At 41.7% G+C, this 27,145-nt stretch overlaps 1 protein-coding gene and 2 long non-coding RNA genes across 7 annotated transcripts; 1 reads left to right on the top strand and 2 right to left on the bottom strand.

The window, feature by feature from the left end:
- Positions 1-21,538, bottom strand: LOC122216380 (cytochrome c oxidase subunit 7A-related protein, mitochondrial). 3 transcript variants are annotated; one of them, XM_042933160.1, is made up of 3 exons: positions 21,516-21,538; positions 1,942-2,073; positions 1-874 (listed from the first exon to the last, which is right to left on the bottom strand). In XM_042933160.1, the coding sequence occupies exons 1-3, from the start codon at positions 21,519-21,521 to the stop codon at positions 734-736; spliced, it is 279 nt and encodes a 92-aa protein (XP_042789094.1). In that variant the 5' UTR covers positions 21,522-21,538; the 3' UTR covers positions 1-733. The 3 variants fall into 3 exon arrangements, with proteins under 3 accessions (XP_042789094.1, XP_042789092.1, XP_042789093.1); XM_042933158.1 differs by lacking the exon at positions 21,516-21,538 and adding an exon at positions 21,146-21,316; XM_042933159.1 differs by lacking the exon at positions 21,516-21,538 and adding an exon at positions 21,152-21,316.
- Positions 9,090-20,320, bottom strand: LOC122216381. 3 transcript variants are annotated; one of them, XR_006200866.1, is made up of 4 exons: positions 20,042-20,320; positions 15,131-15,254; positions 11,201-11,272; positions 9,130-9,148 (listed from the first exon to the last, which is right to left on the bottom strand). It is a non-coding gene; the product is annotated as an uncharacterized LOC122216381 (long non-coding RNA). The 3 variants fall into 3 exon arrangements; XR_006200868.1 differs by lacking the exon at positions 11,201-11,272 and having other exon boundaries at positions 9,090-9,148; XR_006200867.1 differs by lacking the exons at positions 9,130-9,148; positions 11,201-11,272 and adding an exon at positions 13,407-14,041.
- Positions 21,539-24,119: 2,581 nt separating the features above from the next.
- On the top strand, positions 24,120-25,470 carry LOC122215102. Its single transcript, XR_006200236.1, has 2 exons — positions 24,120-24,162; positions 24,823-25,470. It is a non-coding gene; the product is annotated as an uncharacterized LOC122215102 (long non-coding RNA).
- The last annotated feature ends 1,675 nt before the right edge of the window (positions 25,471-27,145 follow it).

Genomic DNA, 27,145 nt, shown 5'->3' with positions numbered 1-27,145 from the left:
TTTATATTTTTCATTCATGTATTTATTCCACATTCAAAATAAATCACAATTTAAAGCCATAACATTTTGAAAAGGTAAAGGAGAATCTGTGTCACAGCTGCATTAATAAAACACACTGCTCCAAAGTGCAACACTAAACAGGTGTTCTCTGTTCCCAAGGTGGAATAAATACATAACAATTACACATAAAATTTCACTAGTGATCGGAGATGAGGCAAATAACCCTTGGAAACAAACTGCCCAATGAATAGAGGCAGGCAACAAATAATTTTTCTCAACATTTTGTCACAAGAAGGAAAAGTCCCTAAGGTGTCTACTAACTCAAACTCCTGTTTCATGCTCCTGGCCTTGGCCTCTGTCTTCCTTCCTCAGTCACATCCAAATCCAGAAAGGCTTCTGCACCCCATGCTCAAAAACACCACCATAAGTCCCTAAGGATCTCCACACAGACTGCTGTTAATGAGCCTGTGTGCAACCTTCGTCCAGAATCTCCAGGGAAATCAGGAGCTCAAAGAGCAGCAGCATTTCTTTAAACAATAGTCTTAACTATCCAATGAGCTCTGATGGACCATGTGCATTTCATAAACAAACCAAAATACGGCCTTAATATCTATTTTTCTGGGAAAATGTTAAGTAAACCATTCAAGTAAAAAAGAAAATGTTTACACAACAATGAAAAATGAAAATTCAAAGGGTTTATGCCAAAAAGCAAACCAGTCCTCTGCAGCCTAACTCATTTGTTTTTGGGCTGCGAAGCCATGTAGAGAGCAATCAGGCAGTAGATGGTCCCTCCCACTGTCAGCGCCATGGTGGTCCGGTACAACATTTGGTCAGGCAGGCCTCGTTTCAGGTGGATGGGCACACCGTCGGACTTCTGGAAAGCAAGGATTATCAAGGACATGGTTAATAAGAAGACTTTACAGTTTAGGCTAATAGGTCTTCATAACTAAGGCATCAACACACTGCAGGGGAAAAACCACCAATCCCTTAGAATCCTGACTCAACAGTGGTGTACATTTTCTTAAATACGCAGCTAAAGCTTGGAAGGCCAAAGTCATTCTCCAAAATGGGGCCTCAGGAACCTGCATGCAACAAATTTCAAGTTTCTAAGGAATTTATCATATATTGCTTAACTAGGCCAGTCGCACTGGTGAATTTCTTTTAAAGGCAAAAATAACCCACAGCTAAATGACTGCAGGCACAAGACATGCTCCACATTTAGTTTGACTTCTGATCATTAGTCAGTGATGTCTGAGCACACCAGGTCAGTTAGTAGGCTCAAGTCATGTTGTATTCAGTTTCTTTCCATTAAGCTGGTAAACCCTTGTTTAAAAAGAAAAAGACTCTAGGGGCGCCTGGCTGGCTCAGCTGGTAGAGCACGTAACTCTTAATCTCAGGGTTGTGAGTTCAAACCCTGGGCCTGGAGCCTACTTAAAAAGATAACAAAACCTTTAAAAAAGAGAGTCTCCATAAAATGTTTAATCCATTATTTTGCACAGTCTCCAAACTCCCTCCCCCACTATAACTCAAGACTCCAAATGCCCAATCAAGTCTTATTTATCAGATTAAAAAGGGATTAACCTAAAAAAAAAAAAAAAAAAAAAAGGGATTAACCTGACCAAAAGTCCCCAAGCCAGTCCTGAATCTGCACATATTTCTGAGGATATGGGAAGCTACCTTCTAGCAACAGCAATAACAAACACTCGCTCCCACGGCACCAGAGATGCAGCCGGGCCACTGACCTCTCAATTATCTGTATGTAGATTAACATTAATAATATTCTGAAATCCAATTCTGGCTGCTGTTGATCAGCAAACCCAAGAGAGCCTCTTCTAACAGCTCAGTGAATTTTAATATCAAGCAAGCAAAAACAATTAGAAGAAAACTCACTGCCAAAATAACAAGTCATTCTCTAGTGTCTCCTCTAGTGTTTTCTCTCACCTGGAAAAGCTTCTGCAGCTCAGGAACTTTGTTTTTCCCAGCATAATCATATGCAGTAAAATCAGAACTCAGTTTGGTGGGTGTGGCAAATATGATTGGCGGTGCTTCTGTGGAAACCACAGGCCTTAATCCCTGTAAGAAAAAGGAAAATGTCAAGTTGAAAGCATGTCTGGGCATATGAACAACCTTCAACAAGCAGGCTATCTGAAATCATGGAGGCAGTCATTCAACCACACAAGAGGGAAGGAAAGGCTCTCCAAGTTTGCATTACAAGGCCTTTAATTTTAAGATTTAAAGTCCTTAAACTTTTAACAAAACACTTTCCCACAGCAAACCCCATCAAGAATTCCCTGCCATTAAGATGGGGGTTTGAGGTGAGGGAGAGAGAAGCAAACAATCACAAAAGCCCAATCTGAGCTTCCAGAAAACCTATTATATCTACCTTCCTATCAAATCAATAAAACATTTTTAAGATTTTTATTTTTGAGAGCGAGAGTGAGTGAGAGAGAGAGAGAGAGAGAGAGAGAGAGAGAGAAAGAAAGAAAATGAATGGGGGAGGGGCAGAGGGAAGGAGACACAGAACCCAAAGCTGGCTCCAGGCTCTGAGCTGTCAGCACAGAGCCCAATGTAGGGCTCAAACTCATGAACGGTGAGATCATAACCTGAGCTGAAGTCAGATGCTTAACTGACTCTGCCACCCAGGTGCCCCTCAATAAAACATTTTTAATCTGTATGAACTTTTGGCTACATTTCAAAAGGGACCTGGCTGTCCCTTTTCTCCTCTGGGTGAGCTGATGTACTAACACAGGACTTCTAACCCCAGAGTAGACTTCAGAAACTTTCCAGACACACTGTAAAGAAAAAGCCCGATCTGGAAGAGCCTGCAATGGTAAGAGACTTGTCTTTCAGGACCAGAAAACAAAAAAATTAGAGCAATTGAAATTTCTGGCATTAATAAACCCATAAGTTAAAAAACAAATAATAAAACTTAAGGAAATTTCAATGTTCTCATCTGTGACATGTATACAAAAGTAATAGTATCTACCACTGAAAAAACAGCATAATAAATATGTGCTTAACATTGAATATTTACAGTCAATAAATATAAACAGAATGAGACTTGGGAGTTAACACAGGTTTGCTATTAGCAACTCCTAGAGCCATATGGATAGAAGGACCCACAGGCTTAAAAAGAACTTAAAGGGGAAGAAAAACAAAGTACTGTTACAGGCTATGCCAAGTAAAAGAAGCTAGTCAAAAGACCACAGATTATATGATCCCATTCATATGAAAGTCCAAAGCCAGAAAACCTAGAAAAACAGAAAGTAGATAAGCAGCTGCTTAGGGCTGGGGAATAAGCAATAGGGGGGTGATAACTGCAGGTTATAGGTTTCTTCTCAAGGGCATGAAAATGCTCTAAAATTAATGCGGTAATGGTTGCACATGGTTACACTAAAACACTGAGTTGTACACTTTAAATGAGTGAATGTATGGTATGTGAATTATATTTCAATAAAGCTATTAAAAAAAAAAAAAAAGGAACCCAAGGGAAACTCTGGTTTTCTATCTGATGGAGTAAATCTACAGTGGCAAATATAGATCAAGATGGTTCTCCAAAATAACCTGCACATTAAGATACGAGCTAGAGTTACAAACCAATAAAACACATCCTTTTATATTAAATTCTAACTATAAAAAATAAAAACTTAAAGTTAGGAAGCAGAGTTCAAGCCCACCTCTTCTATTTTACAGATGAAGGAGGAAAAAAAACCCTTTGCTCAAATTAACATAGTTGTCAGACCCCTGGTTCTTGATCTCTTCAAAGAAATATAAATTTACCTATAACTGACAAGACCTAAAGATCATATTATTGAAAGCCTCAATGATACTCCTACCAGGTAAGCATTAGGATCAACAGGGCAACAAAAAAGTATTAAAGCAAACTTGGGTTTCGGTCCTAGACGGCAGCATAGAAAGACGCTGAACTCACCTCCTCCCAGGAACACACCAAATCTACACCTACACAGAGAGCAATTCCTCCTGAATAAGAACTGAAGGCTGATTCAACAGCTTCCACACAACAAAGGATAGCGTGACCACACAGAGAACAGCTGGAGACAGAGATGGGGGGAAGGGGGGTGTTAACAATAGAAATGTAACAACAGGAATGTAACAACAGGAATCCCACCCTGATAGGAGGAACTGAAGTAGGGAGGAATAGCACAGATAGGCCTGCACAGATTCACCCAACCTGAGCCATGGCAAAAAAAAAAACAAAAAAACAAAAAACAAAAAACCGCACACACACAACAGTATAAACAGTAAATAGACTGTAAGTGAAGGAAACCCATTTATTAACCCTAGAGCAACTACTAAATGGTAGGGGAACTGTTAGAACTCTCTTCGGTTAGAAGGTGCTAGCAAGCACCATTATGTTCCCCCCTCTACCTTGATAGTGCAGATGGGAGCAGGCACTCTAGCCAGCCTGTACCCTCTAGCCCCAGGCCCTAGCCCACACACCAGCTCCAGGTGTCCCCCACCACATGCACCTGCCTCACTTCCAACGGTCCCACCAAGGTGCTACCCCAGCCTGCACCAACTACAGCCCTAGCTATCTCACCAAGGTGGCCCAGGCAAGAAGCACCCTGGGACACCCCGGGCCTGCATCTGCTTCAGCTCCAGCCAGCCAGCCAGCCAGGGTACTTCCTACGCAGAGCACCCCAACCCATACCTGCCCTACCAGAGGCTCTTTCAGCCATCCCACTAGGGAGAGGCCCAAGGTGGAGAGCCTGAGGACAACCCAGCTCCTGCTGTCCCAGTAGGGCAGCACTGGAACCAAGCACTCCTGAACCACCTGGTCTGAACTCACCCCAGCTCCCACCATCCCACAGGGAATGTGCCCTGTGAATGTGCCCTCAGCCCATGCCCACTACAGCTCTAGCCAAACAAAGCCACCAGGCACACACAGTCTATACAAGGCACATTCCTACACAAGGCTACCCCTTTAAGACTGGAGAAGGTAACTGTTTCACCTAATTCATAGAAACAAACATAGACCGTCAAACAAAATGAGAAAAAAGAATACATTCCAAAGAAAAGAACAAAACTTCAGAAAGAGAACCCAAAAAAATGGAGATAAGCAATCTACCTGATAAAGAGTTCAAAGCAATGGTCATAGAGATGCTCACCGGAATTGAGAAAGAGTTTAAGAGAACTCAAAGAAGAACTAGGAAAGAACCAATCAGTGTTGAAAAATACAGTAACTGAAATGAAAAACCACTAGAAGGAATCAGCAGATTAGAAGATACAGATAAACAGATCAACAATCTGGAAGACAAAGTAACAGAAAGCACCCAAGCTGAACGGCAAAAGGAAAGAATAAGAAAAAATGAGGATGGGGCACCTGGGTGGCTCAGTAGGTTGAGCACCTGACTTCAGCTCAGGTCATGATCTCATGGTTCACGAGCTCAAGTCCAACATCTGGCTCTATGCTGACAGCTCAGCCTGGAGCCTGCTTCAGATTCTGTGTTTTCTCTCTCTCTCTCTTTCTCTGCCCGTTCCCCTCCCCTGCTCATACTCTCTCTCAAAAATAAAAACATTAAAAAATAAAAGAAAAAAATGTGGATAGATTAAAGGGACCCATATGACAATGTCAACTGTACTAATATTCACATTATAGGGGTCCTAGAAGGAAAAGAGAGAAAGGGGCAGAAAAGTTATTTAAAGAAATAACAGCTGAAAACTTCTCTAACCTGGGAAAAGCAGACATCTAGGTTCAGGAAGCAGAGAAAGTCCCAAACAAGATGAACCCAGGAAGGTCCGTACCAAGACACAATAACAACAAAATGTCAAAAATTAAAGGCAGAATCTTAAAAGGAGCAAGAGATAAGCAACTAATTATGTACAAAGAAAACCCCATAAAGGCTATCAGCTGATTTTCCAGCAAAATCAGTGCAGACCAGAAAGGAGTGGCACAATATATGCAAAGCATTGACTGAAAGGAAAAACCCTATAACCAAGAATGCTCCACCTGACCAGATTATCATTCAGAACTGAAGGACAAATAAGAGTTTCCCAGACAAAAGTTAAAGAAGTTCATCACCACTCAACTAACCTTAGAAGAAATGTTAAAGGGACTTTAAGTGGAAAAGAAAAGGCCATAACTAAAAGAAAATTATGAAAGGAAAAAAACTTCACTGGTAAAAACAAACATAATAAAGGTAGTAAATCAATCACTTATAAAACTGGTATGAAAGTTCAAAGACAAGAGTAGTAAAATCAATTACATCTAAAAAATTTGCTGAGGGGTGCCTGAGGGGCTCAGCGGGTTAAGTGTCCAACTCTTGATTTTGGCTCCGGTCATGATCTCACAACTCGTGGAATCAAGCCCCATGTCAGGCTCTGCGCTGACAGCATGAAGGCTGCTTGGGATTCTCTCTCTACCTCTCTCTGCCCCTCTCCTCCTCCTGCTTGTGTTCTCTCTCAAAATAAATAAGTATTAATAAAAAATTCGTTGGGGTGCCTGTGTGGCTCAGTCAGTTAAGCGTCCGACTTCAGCTCAGGTCATGGGTTCAGCTCAATCTCACCGTTTATGGGTTCGAGCCCCACGTCAGGCTCTGTGCTGACAGCTCAGAGCCTGGAGCCTGCTTCAGATTCTGTGTCTCCCTCTCTCTCTCTGCTCCTCCCCTGCTCACACTCTGTCTCTATCTCAAAAATAAACATTAAAGAAAAATTTTTTTAATTCACTGACAGTCACAAAATACAAAGATGTAAAATATGACATTATACACATAAAACATGGGGGAGGGTTTATTATGTAGTGCTTTTAGAATGTGTTTGAACTTAAGCAACCATCAACTTAATATAGACTGCTATATACTTAGGATGTTATATATGAACCTCATGCTAACCATACACCTATAAAAATCCACAAAGAATAAAAAGAAAGGAATCCAAGTAAAACACTAAAGTCATCAATTACAAGAGAAGTAGAAGAAACAGAAAACCTACAAAAACAATAAGAACACAACTGACACAACAGCGATAAGCATAAACCTGTCAATTATTACTTTAAATGTAAATGGTCTAAATACTCCAATCAAAAGACAAGGTGACTCAATGAATAAAAAACAAGACCCATCTATATGCTGCCTACCAGAGGCTCTTTCAGTCCTAAAGACACATACAAACTGAAAGTTAAGGGATATAAAAAATACATATATTCCCCACATAAATGGAAGCAAAAAGAAAGCTGGGATAGCAAACTTATGTCAGACAAAGTAGAATTTAAAGCAAAGACAGTAAAGGGGCACCTGGGTGGCTCAGGTGGTTAACTGTCCAACTTGAGCTCAGGCTAAGATCGTGTAGTTAGTGAATTCGAGCCTCACATTGGTGTTTGTGCTGACAGCTCAGAACCTGGAGCCTGATTCAGATTCTGTGTCTCCCTCTCTCTCTGCCCCTTCCCCACCCATGTGAGAGCTCTCTCTCTCAAAAATAAATTAACATTAAAAAATTTTTAAAACAAAAATTCTAATAAGAGACAAAGAAGGGCATTATATAAAGGGATTAATCCAACAAGACGATATAACAACTGTAAATATCTATCCATGCACCCAACACAGGGGCACCATATACAGAGCAAATAGTAATAGGCACAAAGGGAGAAATTGACAGTAACACAATAACAGCAGGGGACTTTAACAACCCACTTACATCAGTGGATAAAGCATCCAGACATAAAAATCAATATGGCTTTGAACAACATTAAACCAGACAGACCTAGCAGATATATATAGAATATTCCATCCCAAAACAGCAGAATATACATTCTTTTCAAGTGTACGTGGAACATTTTCCAGGACAGATTACATATTAGGCCACAAAACAAGTCTCAATTAATTTAATAAGACAGAGCATCTTCTCCAATCACAACAGTATGAAACCAGAAATCAATTACAGGGAAAAAAATGGAAAAAAAAACAAAAACACATGGAGGCTAAACAACATGCTCCTGAACAACCCATGGGTCAAAGAAGAAATCAAAAGGGAAATTTAAAAATCCATGGAGAAATGAAAATGGAAACAATGTTCAAAATCTCTGGGATGCAACAAAAGCAGTTCTAAGAGGGAAGTTTATAACAATGAAGGTCCACTTCAAGAAACAAGAAATATCTCAATCTTAACTTTACACCTAAAGGAACCAGAAAAAGAACAAAGACCAAAGTTAGTAGAAAGAAGAAAATAACAATTATAGTAGAACGAAGTTAAACACAGACTAATAGTAGAAATAAGTGAAATGGGGACTAAAAAAAGATCAATGAAACTAAGAGCTAGTTCTGCAAACAGATAAACAAAATTGATAAACCTTTAGCCAGACTTACCGAGAAAGAGAGAACTCAAACAAAATCACAAATAGAAGTTACAACTGACACCACAGAAATACAAAGGATTGTAAGAGACTATTATGAAAATTATATGCCAACAAGTTGGACAACTTAGAAGAAATGGATAAATTCCTACAAACACGCAATTCTTCCAAGACTCAATCAGGAAGAAATAGAAAACCTGAGCAGACCAATTATTAGCAGTGAAAGTGAATCTGTAATAAAAAAAAAAAAAAAAAACCTCCCAAGAAAGAAAAGCCCAGGACCACATGCTTCACAAGCAAATTCTACTAAACATTTAAAGAAGAGTTAAGGGGCACCTGGGTGGCTCAGTCGGTTAAGCATCCGACTTTGGCTCAGGTCATGATCTCTCAGTTCGTGAGTTCGAGCCCTGCATCAGGTTCTGTGCTGACAGCTCAGAGTCTGCAGCCTGCTTCAGATTCTGTGTCTCCCTCTCTCTCTCTGCCCCTCCCCTGCTCACACTCTGTTTCTCTTTCTCTCAAAAATAAAATAAATATTAAAAAAAATAGTAAGAGGGGCACCTGGGTGGCTCAGTCAGTGAAGCATCTGACTTTAACTCAGGTCATGGTCTTGCAATTCACGAGTTCAAACCCCATGTCAGGCTCTATGCTGACAGCTCAGAGCCTGGATCCTGTTTCAGATTCTATTTCTCCCTCTCTCTATGCCTCTGTCACTGTCTCTTAAAAATAAATGTTAAAAATTTTTTTAAATAAAAAAATAGTAAGAAAAAAGAGTTAACACTTATCTTTCTCAAATGATTCCAAAAAACTCTTCCAAATTCATTCTACAAAGCGAGCATTACCCTGATAACAAAACCAAAGACAATACAAATTTTATGTATATAGATATAGATATATATAGATATATATAGTCCAGTATCTCTGATGAATACAGATGCAAAAAATACTCAACAAAATTAGCAAACTAAATTCAACAATACATTAAAAAGATCATTCACCACGATCAAGTGGGATTTACTCCAGGATGCAAGATTGGTTTCATATCCACAAATCAAAGTGATACACAACATTAACAAAATGAAGGATAAAAATCACATTATCACCTCAACAGATGAGAAAAAACATCGGACAAAACATCGGACCCATTCATGATAAAAACTCTCAACAAAGTGGGTTTAGAGGGAACATACCTCAACATAATAAAGACCATATATAACAAATCCACAGCTAACATCATACTCAATGGTGAAAAGTGAAAGCTTTTTCTCTAAGATCAGGAACAAGACAAGGATGTCCATTTTCACTTTTATTCAACACAGTACTGGAAGTCTTAGCCACAGTAATCAAACAAGAAATAAAACATATCCTAATTGGTAAGAGAAAAGTAAAAACTTTCACTATTTGCAGCTGACATAAGAAAAACCCTAGGGGCATCTGGATGGCTCAGTCAGCTGAGTGTCTGACTCATGATTTCAGCTCAAGTCATGATCCCAGGGTGTGAGACTGAGCCCTGCTTAAGATTCTCTCCCTCTGTCCCTCTCTCCTGTTCATGTTCTCTCTCTAAAAAATAAAAAAATTTAAAAAGAAAAATAAAAAGGAAAAGAAAACCCTAAAGGCTCAACCAAAAAACTATTACAATACATGTAAAGTTGCAAGATACAAAATTAAAGAAACCTGTGGCATTTTGATATCTACTAACAATGAAGAAGCAGATTAAGGAAACAATCCCAATTACAACTGCATCAAAAAGAATAAAATACTTAAGGAATAAATTTAACCAAGGAGGTGAAAGACCTGCACTTCAAAAACTATTAAGACAGTAAAGAAAGAAATTGAAGACACACATAAATGGAAAAATATACCAGGCTCATTAATTGGAAGAATTCATACTGTTACAATGCCCACATTACCCAAAGCAACCTACATATTCAATGCAATCCCTATCAAAATACCAATAAGATTTTTCACAGACCTAGAATAACCCTAAAATTTGTATGGAATCACAAAAGATCCCAAATAGCCAAAGCAATCTTGAGAAAGAACAAAGCTAAAGTTATCACAATCGCAAATTTCAAGATATACTAAAAGCTACAGTAATCAAAACAGTATGGTACTGGCACTAAAACACAGATCAACAGAACAGAATACAGAGCCCAGAAATACAACACTGACACTTATATGGTCAACCCTACAACAAAGGAGACAAAAATATACAATGGGGAAATGACAGTCTCTTCATTAGTAGTGTTATTAAAACTGGACAGCTACATGCAAAAGAATGAAACTGGGGGCACCTGACTGGCTCAGTGGCACAGCATGTGACTCTAGATTCTAGGGTCATGAGTTCAAGCCCTACACTGGGCATAGAGCTTACTTTATTTTATTGTATTTATTTTTTTAATGTTTATTTTTCAGAGAGAGACAGAGCACGAGCAGGGGAGGGGCAAAGAGAGAGGGAGACACAGAACCCAAAGCAAGCTCTGGGCTCTGAGCTGTCAGCACAGAGCACGATGTGCAGCTCAAACCCATGAACTGTGAGATCATGACCTGAGCTGAAGCTGGACACTTAACCAACTGAGCCACCCAGGTGCCCCTAGAGCTTACTTTAAAAAAAAAAAAAAAAAAAATGCTTTTGACTTTTGGCGGAGAAGGTGAAGGTGCAACTGTTTTTGGTCATCCCAAATCTGGGTTCATCCAGCCACCTTCACCAGGCCACCTAAGTTCAACCCTAATGAGATCAAAGTCATATATGGAGGTGCACCGGTGGGAAAGTTGATGCCATGTCTGCCCTGACCCACAAATCAGCTGCCTGAGTCTGATTCCAAAAAACGTTGGTGATGACATAGCCAAGGCAACTGGTGATTGGAAGGATCTAGGGATTACAGCGAAACTCACCATTCCAAATAGATAAACCCAGATTAAAGTGGGACCTTCTTGCCTCTGCTGATTGTCAAAGCCCTCGAGGAACTACCATGAGACAGAAAGAAGCAGAGAACTATTAAGCAGAGTGGAAATATCATTTTTGATAAGTCTGTCAACACTGCCTGACAGATGTGGCACCAATCTTTAGGGGCGCCTGGGTGGCTCAGTCAGTTGAGCGTCCAACTTTGGCTCAGGTCATGATCTCGCGGTCTGTGAGTTCGAGCCCCACATCGGGCTCTGTGCTGACAGCTCAGAGCCTGGAGCCTGCTTCGGATTCTGTGTCTCCCTCCCTCTCTGCCCCTCTCCCACTCATGCTCTATGTGTGTGTGTCTCTATGTCAAAAATAAATAAACATTAAAAAAAAAAAAAGCAAAAATAAATTGGGACTACATCAAACTAAAAACCTTTTTGCACAGTGAAGGAAACCAACAAAACAAAAAGGCAACCTACTGAATGGGAGAAGATCTGTGCAAATGATACATCCAGTAAGGGGTTATTATCTAAAATACATAAAGAACTTATGCAACTCAATACCAAAAAAACGTACAGAAGACCTGGAACACACGTTTTCCAAAGACGACTTACAGACGGCCAACAGACACATAAGAAGTTGTTCAATATCACTAATTATCAGGGAAATACAAATCAAAAACCACAGTGAGGTATCACCTCACACCACTCAGAATGGCAAGTATCAAAAAGACAAGAAACAACAAGTGCTGGCAAGGATGTAAAGAAAAAACAAACCTCATCCACTGCTGATGGAAATACAGACTGGTACACCCATTATGGAAAACAGTAATGCAGGTTCCTCAAAATATTAATAATACAAATACCATACAAACCAGTAATTCTGCTTCTGGGTATTTACTCAAAGAAAACAAAAATGTCAGTTCTAAAAGATAAGTGCACCCCTATGTTTACTGCAGTATTATTTACAACAGCCAAAATACAAAAACAACTTAAGTGTCCTCTAATAGATGAATGGATAAAGAAGATGTGGAGTAATATTCAGCCATAAAAATGAGATCTTGCCATTGGCCAACAACCTGGATAGGAATGAGGGTACTCTAAGTGAAATAAGTCAGGCAGAAAAAAACAAATACCATTATTATTCTACTTAGGTGTGGAATCTAAAAAATAAACAAAAAATATACACAGACCCACAAATACAAAGAACTAACTGGTGGTTGCCAGAGGGGAGGGGGATCGAGAGAATGAAAGAGGTGAAGGAAATAAAGAGGTACAAATATCCAGTTATAAAATACATGCCAGGAAGATGAAAAGTACAGTATAGTCAATAATGCCGTAATCGCTTTGTAAGGTGACAGACAGTAAGTACACTTACTGTAGTGAGCATTTTGTAATGTATATAATTGTGAAATCACTACGTTGTATACACCTAAAACTAATACTGTAAATCAACTGCACTTCAATTAAACTCCCCCCTCCAAAAGTAAACTTGGTTTCTATTTCTTTGACATAGTCACACAAATGGGAATTATCTGCACTGCATTCACTCACTCAGCACATATTACTGAACACTTAGTGAAAATATACGATGAAGAAGACAGATACGATCTCTGCCATTATGGACATTAATGTTATGGAATAACAGCCACTAATTATCTACTGAGCCCTTGTTATACACCCAGCATCCTGTCAAGCATTTCACAGCATCATCTCATTTAATCCTGCCAGCAAACCTACCAAGATGTTACTGTTTCTATTTTATAGAGGAGAAAACTAGATCAGAGAGGGTAACTTGCCTAAGAGCATGTTGCAAAAAAGATGGAGTTTAGTGCCAAAATTCAGGCCTGTCTAAAGTCCAGAGACTTGGTTTGTTTTCTGCTTTTTAATTTTTTTTTAACATTTATTTATTTACTTATTGAGAGAGAGAGAGAGAGAGAGACACACACACACACAGAGTGAGCGAGCGTGTGCACATGCGTGCAAGTGTGACTGGAGGAGGGGCAGAGGGAGACAGAGAGACAGTCAGTCAGTCACAGATTCAGAACCAGGCTCCAGGCTCTCAGCTGTCAGCACAGAGCCTAATGTGGGGCTCGAACTCATGAACTGTGAGATCATGACCTGAGTTGAAGTTAGATGCTTAACCAACTGAGCCACCCAGGCGCCCCTGAGAGACTTGGGTTTTTAAGTATTCCACTACCTGCCCCCACTGCCCCTCTCAACTACTGCTTAAAAGCAATAATTCATGTAAAGTTTGGTGAGTAAGCCACTAGTCTAAATTTAGTAATATAATACACTCAGACTCACAAGGATTCAGAGATGGGAAGAGAGGTCCTAATGACTGAGATAAGAAGGCAAAAAAGGATCGCTCTTTGAACTGAAAATTTTAACATGTGAGCTCTGTATTTTCTCCTCTAAGGATTTCTCCTTGAATGCAAAAATTGAAAAATCCTTTATACCAAGCATCTCCAAAAATGGTTTGAAATTAAATTCTTGTTTTGACAGGACTAATGTGGAGCATTTTTAGAAAGGATTATACCTAATTGCTCAGTGTTTGTTCACCCATCAAGTGATTCAGAACTACAGCAGCTGTTGAACAATATCTGAAAACAGGAGTATCAACCATCTGAATGGTTTTAAATAATTCCGTATTTCCATTTAGAATACTGTAAAAGTTTGGAATATAGAATTTTAAAATTACCTATAATCCCATTACCTTATCCCATCAACCATTATGAACTGTATATTCTCCTCCAATCTTTCTTCATATGCATATTTTAACATCATAAAATTCTACATCCTCAGAATCCTACAAAACCTTCATGAATATTCTTCACATCAACCCTGTAAATAAGGTATTATCAGCCCAAGTTACAGATGATTAAAACAAAGCTCAGAGATTCCATTAGGAAGATGGGATTCAAACCTACACAATTTTATTATACCATACAATCAATAATTCAACTGTCCTGGCCCCACCAATAAAAGGAATGGATATTCATCTATCTGTCATTAAACTTCCTAACAATTTAAGAGCAGTCAATGTTTCCAATGTTTCAAGGCAGCTAGACAAGACCGACACTGGGGTTCTCAAGAGTGGACTTAATTAACCAAGAAGCTGTATTTACAGGAAAGGAAATCCCTTCATGCATGCCTCTTCCAGGGTTGCAGCTGTCCCAATATACAATTATGAGCCTCCCCATCTGAAAACTGACAACAGCATAGTTACAGGTTTTCTGGCCCAAATCCTTGGAATCATTCTTAATTCTGCACACACACTGTAAATCCTTATGGCTCTACCTTCAAAATCTATTCAGAATCTGACCACGTCTCACCCATCTCCACCAATGCATACTCTGGTCCAAGCCCCTGGATTTTTTTTTTTTTTTTTTAAGTTTACAGAGAACAAGATCAAGGGAGGGGCAGAGAAAGAGGGAGATTATGACCTGAGCCGGTGTCAAGCCTCGAAGGCTCAACCAACTGAGCCACCCAGGTGCCCCCAAACCCCTGGATCTTTATGACACCCTCTTAATTGCTCACCCTCCTTCCATTTCCACACTTGCTACCCTGCATTCTACTCTTAATGCAGCAACCAGTGATTGGAGAGATCACTACTCAGCTCAAACCTCTCCCAAAGCGTCCTATCTCACTGAGCTAAACCCAAAATTACTACAATGGCTTCCAGGGCCACGTGAGATGCACCCTTCAAACCCCACCACTCCACCACCAACATCATCCCCTCTCTCCACCCCAGCCCACTAGACAAGCCCCTTAAATCTCCCAGGCATCAGGCATTGTTCCCTCTACTTACAATGCTCTTCTCTAGGTATCCACGTGGCTGGCACCCTCACCTCCTTCAGGTTTTTGCCCATGTGTCACCTTCTCAGTGAGACATTCCCTCACCACCCTTTTACGGCATGTCCTCCCACTTACCCTCTTTCTCCACAGCACTTATCAGCACCTGGTATATTGTATTTTACTTTGTTTACTGTGTCTCCCCGACTGCAATGGAAGCCCCATGAGGGCAGGTTTTGTTCACTGCTCTTACTTTCCTAGACTTAAAAAAGCAAAAAAGCACTTTCAATAAATATTTGTTGTAAGTATAAATAAGCTATAGCTTCACAACAATGTAGACTTGAGTATTTCAGAACCAAAGTCATGTAAACCAAATCAGCACTTGATGGCAGAGCCTCCCATACCTCCCACGAAGAAGAAAACTAGTGAATGAATGCTGTTCTTAAAATAGTGGACTGTAGACCAAATGGAAATCACAGGTTTTGCTGTGTTTTTTTTTTTAATTTTTTTTTAATGTTTATTTTTGGAGAGAGAGAGAGAGAGAGCACAAGCAGAGGATGGGCAGAGAGAGGGAGACACAGAATCTGAAGCAGGTTCCAGGCTCTGAGCTGTCAGCACAGAGCCTGATGCAGGGCTCGAACTCACGAACCATGAGATCATGACCCGAGCCGAAGTCGGACACTCAACTGACTGAGCCACCCAGGCGCCCCGGTTTTGCTTTTTAATAGCAAATCTCTTAGCTATTTACACAATCACTACCCCTACAGTTAAAACCATTCAACCACAACCATTTAGCAGTTGAATTCTCCTTAGTCTAATTGCTCCAAAATAATTTTTTTTAAGATTTTATTTTTAAGTAATCTCCACACTCAACACAGACTGAAACTCACAACCCCAAGATCCAAGAGAGCCAGCTCCACCAAACGAAGCAGCCAAGGGCCCCTACTACTTGCTCCAAATTTTTAGAGACGCACGCTTGATTTTTTTCCCCCTGAAGTTGACTGGCCCAAGTTTCCCTTTTGCTCTACCTTTTAGGTTTGAGAAAGAGAAGAAATAAGAGAATTACCCAATTTTTTTTTTTTAATTTTTAGAGGCACCTGGGTGGCTCAGTCAGCTAAGCGCCCGACTTCAGCTCAAGTCATGATCTCACAGTCCGAGTTTGAGCCCCGCGTCGGGCTCTGTAATGACAGCTCAGAGCCTGGACCCTGTTTCGGACTCTGTCTCCCTCTCTTTCTGCTCCTCTCCTGCTCGTGCTCTCTCTTTCTCTCAAAAACAAATATTTAAAAAAAATTTTTTTTTTAACTGATAGAAACCGAAAACCTCTTGCCCTCTGATTTAGGACTAGAATCAAGTTTCAATCTGCAGTGACTCAAGTTGTTCCTAACTGCCAGCTAGATATCACCACCTCCATGTTTCCCAGACACGTCACACTCTGCAAGTCCTAAATTCACCCAGTTTCTCACAAATCTATTCAGGAGCCCCCTGTTTTTAAGGACAGCACCACCCTCCTCTCATTACTGTCATCTCAGAGTCCTCCTTTCTCATTCCCACAATCTCCCTCATCAGTCACTAAGTCCTTATCTCCCAGACATCCGTTTCTCCTTTCCCACTCAGAAGACCCTGAACTATTCTATGGGTATAAGAGGCATCCTTTCACTGGTCTCTCCCAGTAGACTAACTTTTCGAAGCACAGCTCTGGTTATGATACTTGTTCCTCCATCATAAACCTTCACGCAACTAAAGGTAAGAAGTATGTCCTTGTTCCAACCTCTGGATAAGACTCTACCACAACTTCCTGCATCAAGTCGCTTTGCAAATTCCTATTTGTTTCTCACAAAATTAAGTCCTACCATCCTATACCCTTCATGACCTATCTCCACCTACCACAGCTAAACTTACTACTCAGTGATTCCCCTGCAGCAGCCCCCACCCCATCACTCCCACAAGTCCCTTTACCTAGAAGGTCATCCTGCCCTCTTAATTAGAAGAACTGTTGGGTCATAAGGTAAACACGTTTCTTTTTTCTTTTTTTTTAATTTTTAACGTTTATTTATTTTTGAGAGAGAGTGAGTGTGCACACAAGCGGAGGAGGGGCAGAGAGAGAAAGAGAGAGAGACATAGAATCTGAAGCAGGCTCCAGGCTGAGTTGTCAGCACAGAGCCCGACACGGGGCTCGAACCCATGGACTGCAAGATCATGACCTGAGCCAAAGTCGGACACTTAAATGAATGAACCACCCAGGCACCCCAAAATGTTCACTTTTTAAGAAACTACTGGACTATTTCCAAAGTGGCTGTGTGGTAGGGTCCCCTCCCTAAGGAAAGAAAAAAACCTCAAGGCAACCTGACCTATACGCATAAATGACAACATCCCTCACGACCTTGTTAACAGGAGACCACTTAATCAAACTACATGTTTGTGTGTTACCATATATGGGAGACAAAGAAGTAAAAAAACGTCTTAAAAAACTACGCCACGTGGCATTCAGGGCTCAGTGCTTTGAGTACAAACCCAACTGAGCAGTGTGGGCAAGAATAAAGTTGCTTCCTGGAAAGAAAAGCCTTGGTGTCACCACTCCTGTGGGAGAATCCTGCCACAGCTGAATCATTTTACATTCCCACCAGCAATACAGTAGGGGTCCTGTTTCGCCACATTCTCACTAACACCTGTTGTCTGTCTTCTGATTTTAGCAGGTGTGAAGTGGTATCTCACTGCAGTTTTGATTTGCATTTCCCTAATGACTAATGATATTGAGCATCTTTCCGTGTTTATTAGCTTCAATTTATTTTGACATAGGACACAAAAAGGAAAATACTTTTCTATCAACCACTGGAAAATACAATTACTTATCAAATTGATCTACCTGTACCACTGTTAGCAAACTAGCCTTTCTATACCAAGTTATTCAATGCATGTTAGCTTATTCACTTTAGGAAATACTGAGAGTTACAAACATATACATTTTACATTGTTAACGTTTCCAGGAAAGGAAAAACTCAAGTACTCCTAATTACCAAAGCCAGAACACCTGGTTTGGGGGTGGGGTGGGGTGTGTGCCTGTCACAAGCACTCTGAAATCCATAGATAAAGTCTACACAGTATCACTTCTTTCAACATAGCTTAAGAAATCCTTGGGCACCTGGGTGGTTCAGTCAAAGAGCTCTTGATTTCGGCTCAAGTCATGTTCCCAGAGTCCTGGGATAAGCCGCAAATAGCGTGGAGCCTGCTTGGGCTATTTTCTCTCTCCCTCTCTCTCCACCTTCTCCCCGCCCTTGCTCGCGCTCTCTCAATCAATCAGTCAATCAATCAATCAATCAATCGGGGCGCCTGGGTGGCTCAGTCAGTTGAGTGTCCAACTTCAGCTCAGGTCATGATCTCACAATTCTTGAGTTCGAGCCCCCGCATCAGGCTCTGTGCTGACAGCTCAGCTTCAGATTCTGTCTCCCTCTTTCTCCGCCCCTCCCCTGTTCACACTCTATCGAAAATAAACATCAAAAAAAAATTTTTAATAAAAACAAAAAATTTTAAAAACTGATTTTAAAAAAAAGGAAATCCTTAAGTGACTAAGAAGCATGAAGCCTGCTTGGGACATTCTCTCTCACTCTCTCCTTCTGCCCCTCTCCTCCGCTTGCTCACGCTCTAAAAATAAATAAATAAATAAATAAAAACAGATCCAGGGGGGAAAAAAGGAAATCCTTAAGTGACTAAGAAGTTTAAATTCTCAAGAGAAACACAATTTAAGAGGTGCTAAAAATCCGAAGGCCCTATCTGTACCACATGCATTTCAGGGTAAAAATCTCTGCTAATCTCAGAGTAATCTCTGAGAGCTAATTTCAATATATGCTAGGGCGCCTGGGTGACTGTTGGTTAAGCATCCAACTTCGGCTCAGGTCATGGTCGCGCGTCATGAGTTCAAGCCCTGCATCGAGCTCTGTGCTGACAGCTCAGAGCCTGGAACCTGCTTGGATTCTCAGTCTCCCTCTCTCTGCCCCTCCCCTGCCGTACTTTATCACTCTCTCAAAAATAAACCAAAAAACAGTATGGAAGGACAAAAAAACCTTATAAAAGAGTAGCATGTGGTTCCACTTCCCTGAAATTCAGAAACATGCAAAACTATTTATAAAAGTCTGAGTAGGGAAGGGAACTTCCTAGGGGTGATGGAATGTCCTATATGTTAACAGGGCTGGAGGTTACAGTGTATGCATTTGTCACAACTCATTACACTGTAACATTTAAGATCAGTGCATGAAAACTACATGTCTTTTGAAACAAATATGATAGAAATGGCTATTCCCCTGTAATCTACAAAATAAATAAATCCCTATGGACAATTCCTTCTTTGACGTCCTTTGATCTTTCTTTGACCCCATTTGGCATCAGTGACACCACCAGGATGGTTTCCCTTCTAATCTTGGTTTTTTTCAAAATGTTTCTTTATTTTTTAGAGAGAGCACGAGCAGGGAAGGGGCAGAGAGAGAGGGAGACAGAATCTGAAGCAGGCTCCAGGCTCCCAGCTGTCAGCACAGAGCCCAATGCTGGGCTTGAGCTCTTGAACCTCAAGACTATGATCTGAGCCGAAGTCGGACATTCAACCGACTGAGCCACGCAGGCGCCCCACCTGGTTTGTTCTTTTGATAAATTTTCCTCCTCTACCCTCCGCTTCGCATTTCTGTAGCCTAGTCATCTTCCCACCTTTCTTCCTTATATGCTCCCTGGATGATCCCCTCCCCACCACAGATTCTACCAATTATGGGCTGAAGACAGCCAGCTCTATTAAACTTCATATTCATAAATCCAGCTGGTACCAAACATGACATCATCCAATGGTCAACATTTATAAACCTGGACCCTTCCTCCCAAACCCCATACCCCCCCCCCAAAACTTGCCCTTTTTCCCCTCTCTACCCTAGTTAACATTAACAGCACGTCCAATCTTAGACTGAAATTACTCTTAAACACCTTCCCCACTTAGACAAGCCGCTGTGTCCCCCAGAAAAAGGAGGAAGTAACATAATAGAGCATTCTTTACACCCCACCTAGGATCCTTACTATTCCAGTCCAGTTTTCCAACTGCGTATTTCACGAACCATTCCCACACTACTCTATGAGGATAAGGAATATGATGGTATCTAACACTCAACTTCTGGAGAATAGCTACCACTTATCAAGTACCAACCACCTGCCAAAGACTGCCAGTCATTTCATTTAACCTGTAGGAAAGCTGCCCTAGATGAAACTAAGCTCACGATAAAGTAATCCTGGGAAAGGCCATAAAATCAAAGCATCAAAGCCATGATGTTAGCTCATACTAAGAGTCTACAACCGAAGGGGGACCTGGGTGGTTCAGTCGGTTAAGCTCTTGATTTCAGCCAGGTGGTATCTCACACTTGTGAACTGGAGCCCCCATTTGGGCTCTGTGCTGATGGTATGGAGCCTACTTGGGATTCTCTCTCCCTCTGGCTCTCTGCCCGCGCTCCCTCTCAAATAACTTAAAAAAAAAAAAAAAAAAAAAGTCTACCACTGAGACAAACTTCAACAGGCAAAATCTGAATGAAATTGGAATACTTTTTAGACTCAAATAACGGCCATCAACCATTTCACCATTGAGAAACGTTAAGGTCGTTACACGTAACTGCCCAGGCTCACCTGGACATTTGAAAGAACCCATGAGGTCTCTTAATTCTGATCCTACAGCCTCTCCTGCCCCTATGGCTTCCCTCGGGGCTGTCATCCCAGCTCTCCAATCTCGTGCTTTGATGAGGCTTTTGGGCTACACGGGGCGGGGTAAGCAATGGAGCACCGAGGAGACCAAAAGCGAAACCTCCTTAAAAAGGACAAAGCCGAACTTCGGGGTCGCATTCTGGGCCACGCCGACCCCACAAGCCACCCCGAAGACCCAGAAGCAGCGACCTCGGAGGTCACCTTGACCCCAGCTGAGTGCCAGGCCCAACTTCCGCCCCGGGCCAGCCCCGACGGGGAAGCAGCTACAGAATTAGGAGCCTTTATGGCCGCCGCAAGATGTTGAGAGGCGCCGGGAGGGATGGTGCCGAGCTAAACCGAACCGCAGGCAGAAACCCCACCCGGTTCCGGCGCCACGACTGCCTGGCACAGAGGCTCGGGCAGCCACTTTTGTCCGAGAGGGCCTGGAGCTACCTGTACCTGAGGGCTGTAAGCGTCGGAAGCCCATGTTCCAGTCAACTTCTGCGTGAAGCCACTAAATTTGTAATACATGACGCCCGGTGACCGGCTACCCGCAGCCGGTGCCTGCGCGACTGCCTCAGAGAAGGACCCTGCCTTCCCTGCCGTCGCCTTAAGCTTCAGCCCAAGGACCCTGCGCCAGGAGACGGGCTGCCCGGATATCGCCTAATTTATAACATGCCCTCTTCAGTATATCAGGGAAGAAGAAGCCGGGGTCTCATGACAAGAAAGGCAAAAACAAAAAAACAAAAAAACAAGCTCTTGGAGAGTGCAGAAAGCCGCCGGAGGGGGATCTGTAGAAACCACGAAGTTCCCTGCCCCTTACCCACATTTAGATTCGGGCAGTGCCAAGACGCCTTAAAAATGCGCAAGCGCCCCACGAAACCAGGATGGAGGCTACGGGACTCGCCCGGGTTGAGTGGGCAGGCCCTGGGCGGGGTTGAGTGGGGCGGGCCCTGGGCGGGGTTGGGCGGGGTTGGGCGGGCCCTGGGCGGGGTTTGGGCGGGAGGGGCGGGGAGAGCTAGTGTTGAGGGGCTGCCACTTGGTTCTTGGTTTCAAGGCTTCTCTTCTCTTACCAAACTTAATTTGCTCAGTCTTATTTCTTTCCTTCCTTCCTTTGGTCACCTGGTGAAGCGCCCAGCTCTCACTCAGTCGGAGTATGAACCCGTCCGCCGGGCTTCTCCGGCCGCCTGGGAGTGGGGGAGCAAATAAGAAAATGTGGAATCTTTTGCTGAAAGCTTTTTAGTACAGAGGGCTGGCTGTTAGGGATTTCGCCCCAATAATATAAAGATAACCTCTTGTGCTTTGTGCAGAAGAAATACTTAGTGACCTACACTTCAAGCACCAGGATGTATATTTTGCAAAGTTTCTCAGAACTAGTTTTTATTCTTACTTGAGTTTTATGGGAATTGGTTGGTTATTCATCCTTTTTCAGGCCTCTGCCCTTTGAGATGAATGAGGTGGGGAGTAGAGGGAAAGTAGACTAAAAATACTTGAAAATACTTGAAAAATCCTTGAGGGGCATCTGGTGGCTCAGTCAGTTAAGCCTCCAAGTCTTGATTTCAGCTCAGGTCATGATCTCATGGTTCCGGGATGGAGCCGCCCATGCAGCTGAGTACTGACAGCACAGAGGCTGCTTGGGATTCTCTCTCCCTCCCTCTCTATCTCTCTGCCCGCCCCCCCCCCCCCACTTGCAGTCTCTCTTTCTCTCTCTCCTCTCTCTCTCTCTCTCTCAAAAAAAAATAAATAAATTTTAAAAAAGAAAAGAAAACTTTGGACCTTGAACTTGGAAGATCTAGGACTACCATTTTAAGTTCCAGTAGTATTCACTTTAGTTCAATATATTTTTAAATTAAAAATGGAAATACCATATGATTGAATAATTCCACTAGTATTTACCCAAAGAAAATGAAAACACTAATTTGAAAAGATATGTATGCAGCCCCGTTTATTGCAGCATTATTTACCATAGGCAAAATATGGAAGCAACCTATGTGTCCATCAATAGACAATAAGGAATGTGTGTGTGTAGATAGATTATAATGGAATATTACACAACCGTAAAAAAGAAAGATCTTGCCATTTGTGACAATATTGATGGATCTAGAAGGTATTATGCTTAGTGAAATAAGTCAGACTGGAAAAGACAAATACTATATGATTTCACTCATAAGTAGAATGTAAAAAAATTCGAATAAGCAAATAAAAAGCAGAATCAGACCTATAAATAAATACCCGGAGGGGAGAGGGGTGGGAGGTTGGGCTAAATGGGTGAAGGGGAGTGGGAGATACAGGCCTCCAGTTACAGAATGAATAAGTCACAGGAATAAAAGGCATAGCAGAAGGAATAGAGCAATGATATTGTAATAGTGATCTTTTGGAACAGAGAGTGGCTACACCTGCAGTAAACATAGCATAATATATTAACTTGTCCAAACACTCTGTTGTACACCTGAAATTAATGTAATATTGTGTCAACTATACTCAAAAAAATAATATGTCTTTTAAGCCTCTGCTATGTGCAAGGTACTGTATGAAAGGAGTATACTAGTTTCCTACCTCCGGGGATAGAGCAAGGCTTTTCTTAGCTTTGTCGTCTAACTGCAGGTTTTCACAAGCATATTATAATGCATTTATGAAAGCATGTAGAAAACTGATAGATGATACTAACCTTTATATAGCATTTTGCACAAATAAACTCATTTAATCTTTACAACAATCCTATGAGGCAAGTGTTATTATCATCCTCATCTTATAATACAGGAAAAGGCCCAGAAAAGTTAAGTGGCTTGCCCAGGTCAGCTACTAGTTAGTAGCAGACCTAGTCATCTGGCTCAAAACCCGTACTCTGAAGCACTACGTGATAGAGAATAGACATAAATCCATTCTGAAGAGGATGAAGGCTGAGTGCTCCAGATCTCGGGTATATACCAGCATCCCGACTTTGCCAGGTATAAGCCCGAGAACCCCAAGTGTTCAGCACTGCCAGTGCTCTTAAGAGCAAAGGTTTCAGGCACATTCATATGATCAGCTCATCCAAAGTCACTGCTTTTACAAAGCAACAGTGTGGTATCGTGGAAAGAACATGCAATTTGGGTTTGAGTTGCAGTTGCGATTTCTTCAAGGCTGAGGGGTTTGCAACTACTCATTTCCATTTTCTGAGCTTCCCTTGCCTCTTCTGTAAGGTAGGAATCATCATCATCATCACCATATTTTCCCCTCACTAGTGTTCTGAGAATCAACAGTTCAGTAAGTTATAAATTTTTTTTAACGTTTATTCATTTTTTTTATATAGAGACAGAGCGTGAGTGGGGGAAGGGCAGAGAGAGAGGGAGACAGAATCTGAAGCAGGCTCCAGGCTCTGAACTGACAGCACAGAGCCCGACGCGGGGCTCGAACTCACGGACCGTGAGTTCATGACCTGAGCCGAAGTCGGACGCCCAACCGACTGAGCCACCCAGGCGCCCCAACAGGTCAGTAAGTTACAAAGCTTACACAAATGTTAACTTGCTGATCTTACCTTTCACTCATTTTATTTTTCCACAGTTCTTGATGATATGTAGAAGTCTTTTCTTGATTAATGTAATTAATCAATTAATTTTTTAAATGCTGGAATGACTCATAGTAAGAAAGGGGCATAAGCTTGTTAAAAAATACCAGGTGGAAGGAAAGGTGTTTCACAGAGTATGGATTGAAAAGAGAAAATTAAATGATTTAGGACAGCTCTTTGTTTCCGTTCTACTGTCTTCTGGACATATATTCAAGAAATAAGTAGAAAACATTCCCCAACTCTTAGTAGCACTCAGGTGTACCAGCTTCTTGAAGTATAAAGGTGCCTGTCAACACTGGTTATTTTCTTAAAGTTCCTGCCATCTGATTTTAGATCCTGCAAGACATAAATTAAGAATCCTGAAAATGTTACAACAGCCGGGCTGTTCAGTGGGAGGTAAAATGTCAGTAGCAGAGTGTGGGTTGGGATGTCACATGGAGTGGCTGATCATAGGAAGATTTTGTCTCATTTCTCAAATAAAACACAGCACTCTGACAGCACTAAAGCCAGCTATTCTCATTCTTATTTGCATATCCCACCCAACACCAAAGCATGATCTTTCTTTATATCGTGATCCCTTCAGGTTGTTCGCTGGATCCTATTCTGAGGGGAAGTGACCACAATTCACCGTGCACACGGACGTGTCAATCATCAGGCGATCTACGAGAGCGTGCAAGCGGGCAAGTTCAAACGCCAGTCTGGCTCTGGGGGAATCAGACCACTGCCGCTTCTCCATTTGTGAGGACGGTGCACTAATGGCCTCTGGCAGGTTGCTCTGTGAAAGCACTGGACAGTGGATGGAAGACCAGTATAAATTTTAAATTGGTTTGTGCTGGATATAAATAGAAACTGCCTCCGTGTGAAATAGTTCTTAATTTTTTTTAAATTCTCCGCTTTTCCAAGAAGTGACTTTTTAAAAATGGACGCTTGGTGGGTCGGGCCAAGTTGTAAAGCATGCAGGCCCTGTAGTAGTTGAGGGAGGTCATTGTGGGCTCCTCTCTCCGATTCCTTCGATCTTTCCCTGTCTTCAGAAGGGTTCATATATCACCTGGCCTCGGTGTCACCAGTGGGGAACAGATGTCTGAGTAATGAGCGTTTGTTCTGGGCTGATTTACCCTGGGGAAGGCGTCTCGGGCATGCAGGCCTCCAGGAAGCCCCGCTTTCCCCACTTTTATGGTTCTTCTGCTGCCAAAACTACCAACTGAGTAACTTTCTAAGCTGGGGAGGCATGTCTGTGCCTGTGCATTTCGCCCATTCTAATGTAGTTTCCCCGGTGGGAAATGGACTATAATAGTGTCATGTGTTTTTTATTGTGGCTTCTGTCTATCCTCTCTTTGGCAAAAAGGAAGGCAGAGGAAAAACATTTCCCCAGTGTTCAAAACAGCTAGTGATGTCCCCAAGAAAAGCATCCCCAGTAAAACACTGGAAAACAAAAGAGAGACCTACACACATTTTATGATTTTCAGAACGATGACACCTGCCATGCAATTATTTGGTAATTTTCATGTGGCAGAATAGGCATCTCAGCTGCCGTCTCGTAGTCTTTTTGTCAAACAAAGCCCTATGGGGTGTGTGAGTTTAAGTTTGTCTTTGAAACCTGAAATCTAGATTATATCGATATTATCGGAAAACAATGAAACCTGTGTTAAAGCATTGTAATTTCACAGGAGGAAGTAAGGGTCTGAATGGCACATTTCTCACCCGTAGGAGGGGAAAAGGCAGTTGGGGTTGCAGTTGCTGGGACAGCTTTATTGCAATAGAGGATGAACATATTGACATCAACTCCCTGCTCTGACCTTCTCGTTGTTGAATGTCGATATGGTGTGTGAAGCCGCCTCACTTTCGTCTGCCTGCTTCTCGTTATGTGCAAGTCAAAAGCACATCCGCAGAGATTATGGATTTAACTCAATTTTGACACATCACATTTCATCTCTCTCGTTAAGAAAGGCTGAGGTATGACTCATAATTTATTTTAAATCATTTTAAATATACTTAATTATGCATAGAAAAAAAAAGTGGAAATCCAAAATAAGATTCATGCAACTTTACATTAACATCATCTATTCAAATTTAGCATATATAACATAATGTTGTCTTGTACAGAGAATGAAAGAAGTGGCCTTCTCCAGTGGGGGTCAGAGGGTGATTCCTAACTCCTGGAGATTCTCACTCTGTGCCCTGAATGCCTGCAGCGTTGCAATATTTTACAACGAGCCTTAGTAACCTTTTTGTAAGTCCATATACACACAGACAAATAATACAAAGTCCCCAAAAGGCATAAAAATTAGAATTTTCATATGTTTCTGTATACTTATACCCAAAACTACCAATTAATTTAGAATATTCTTTTTTTCCTTAAACTTAATGTTTTTATTTACTTTTGAGAGAGAGAGAGAGACACAGAGTGCAGGTGAGGAAGGGGCAGAGAGAGAGAGGGAGACACAGAATCAGAGGCAGGCTCCAGGCTCTGAGCTGTCAGCACAGAGCCTGATGCAAGGCTCGAACTCACCAACCTTGAGATCGTGATCTGAGCCAGAGTCAGATGCTTAACCGACTGAGCCACCCAGGCACCCCTATAATATTCTTTTATCATCCCTTGCATAGATGTGAGGAGCCTACTGAGTGACAGTCTCCAAGTATTAAGCCACAGGAAAGGTCACCTGAGGGTCCTTCTGCCCCTTAGGGTTAATTATAGTGGTACTTCACGGGGCTGTTGGAGAAATGAATGAATGAACGAACGAACGAACAAAAGAACAAACATCACCTCCACGCATTGCTGTGAGAAATGAGTGACCATCCTGGGTAGTTATTTACATGAGCATTCTGATGGCCATGGAAACTGATGATCAAGTGAAAAGAGAAATGAAAAACCTGGGTTTCAAGAAGGTAAATGTTGATGGACCATT

Source organism: Panthera leo, chromosome A3, assembly GCF_018350215.1.
Source record: "Panthera leo isolate Ple1 chromosome A3, P.leo_Ple1_pat1.1, whole genome shotgun sequence".
Classification (NCBI taxonomy): domain Eukaryota; kingdom Metazoa; phylum Chordata; class Mammalia; order Carnivora; family Felidae; genus Panthera; species Panthera leo.
This window is presented reverse-complemented; position numbering and strand designations above follow the sequence as displayed.

Coding starts and splice junctions, on each gene's coding strand:
- LOC122216380 (XM_042933158.1), bottom strand. CDS start 21,223: ATGTATTACAAATTTAGTGGCTTCACGCAGAAGTTGACTGGAACATGG. Junction 2,074..21,145: donor CTTACAGCCCTCAGGTACAG/GTAGCTCCAGGC, acceptor TTTTTCTTACAG/GGATTAAGGCCTGTGGTTTC. Junction 875..1,941: donor AGCTGCAGAAGCTTTTCCAG/GTGAGAGAAAAC, acceptor CTTGCTTTCCAG/AAGTCCGACGGTGTGCCCAT.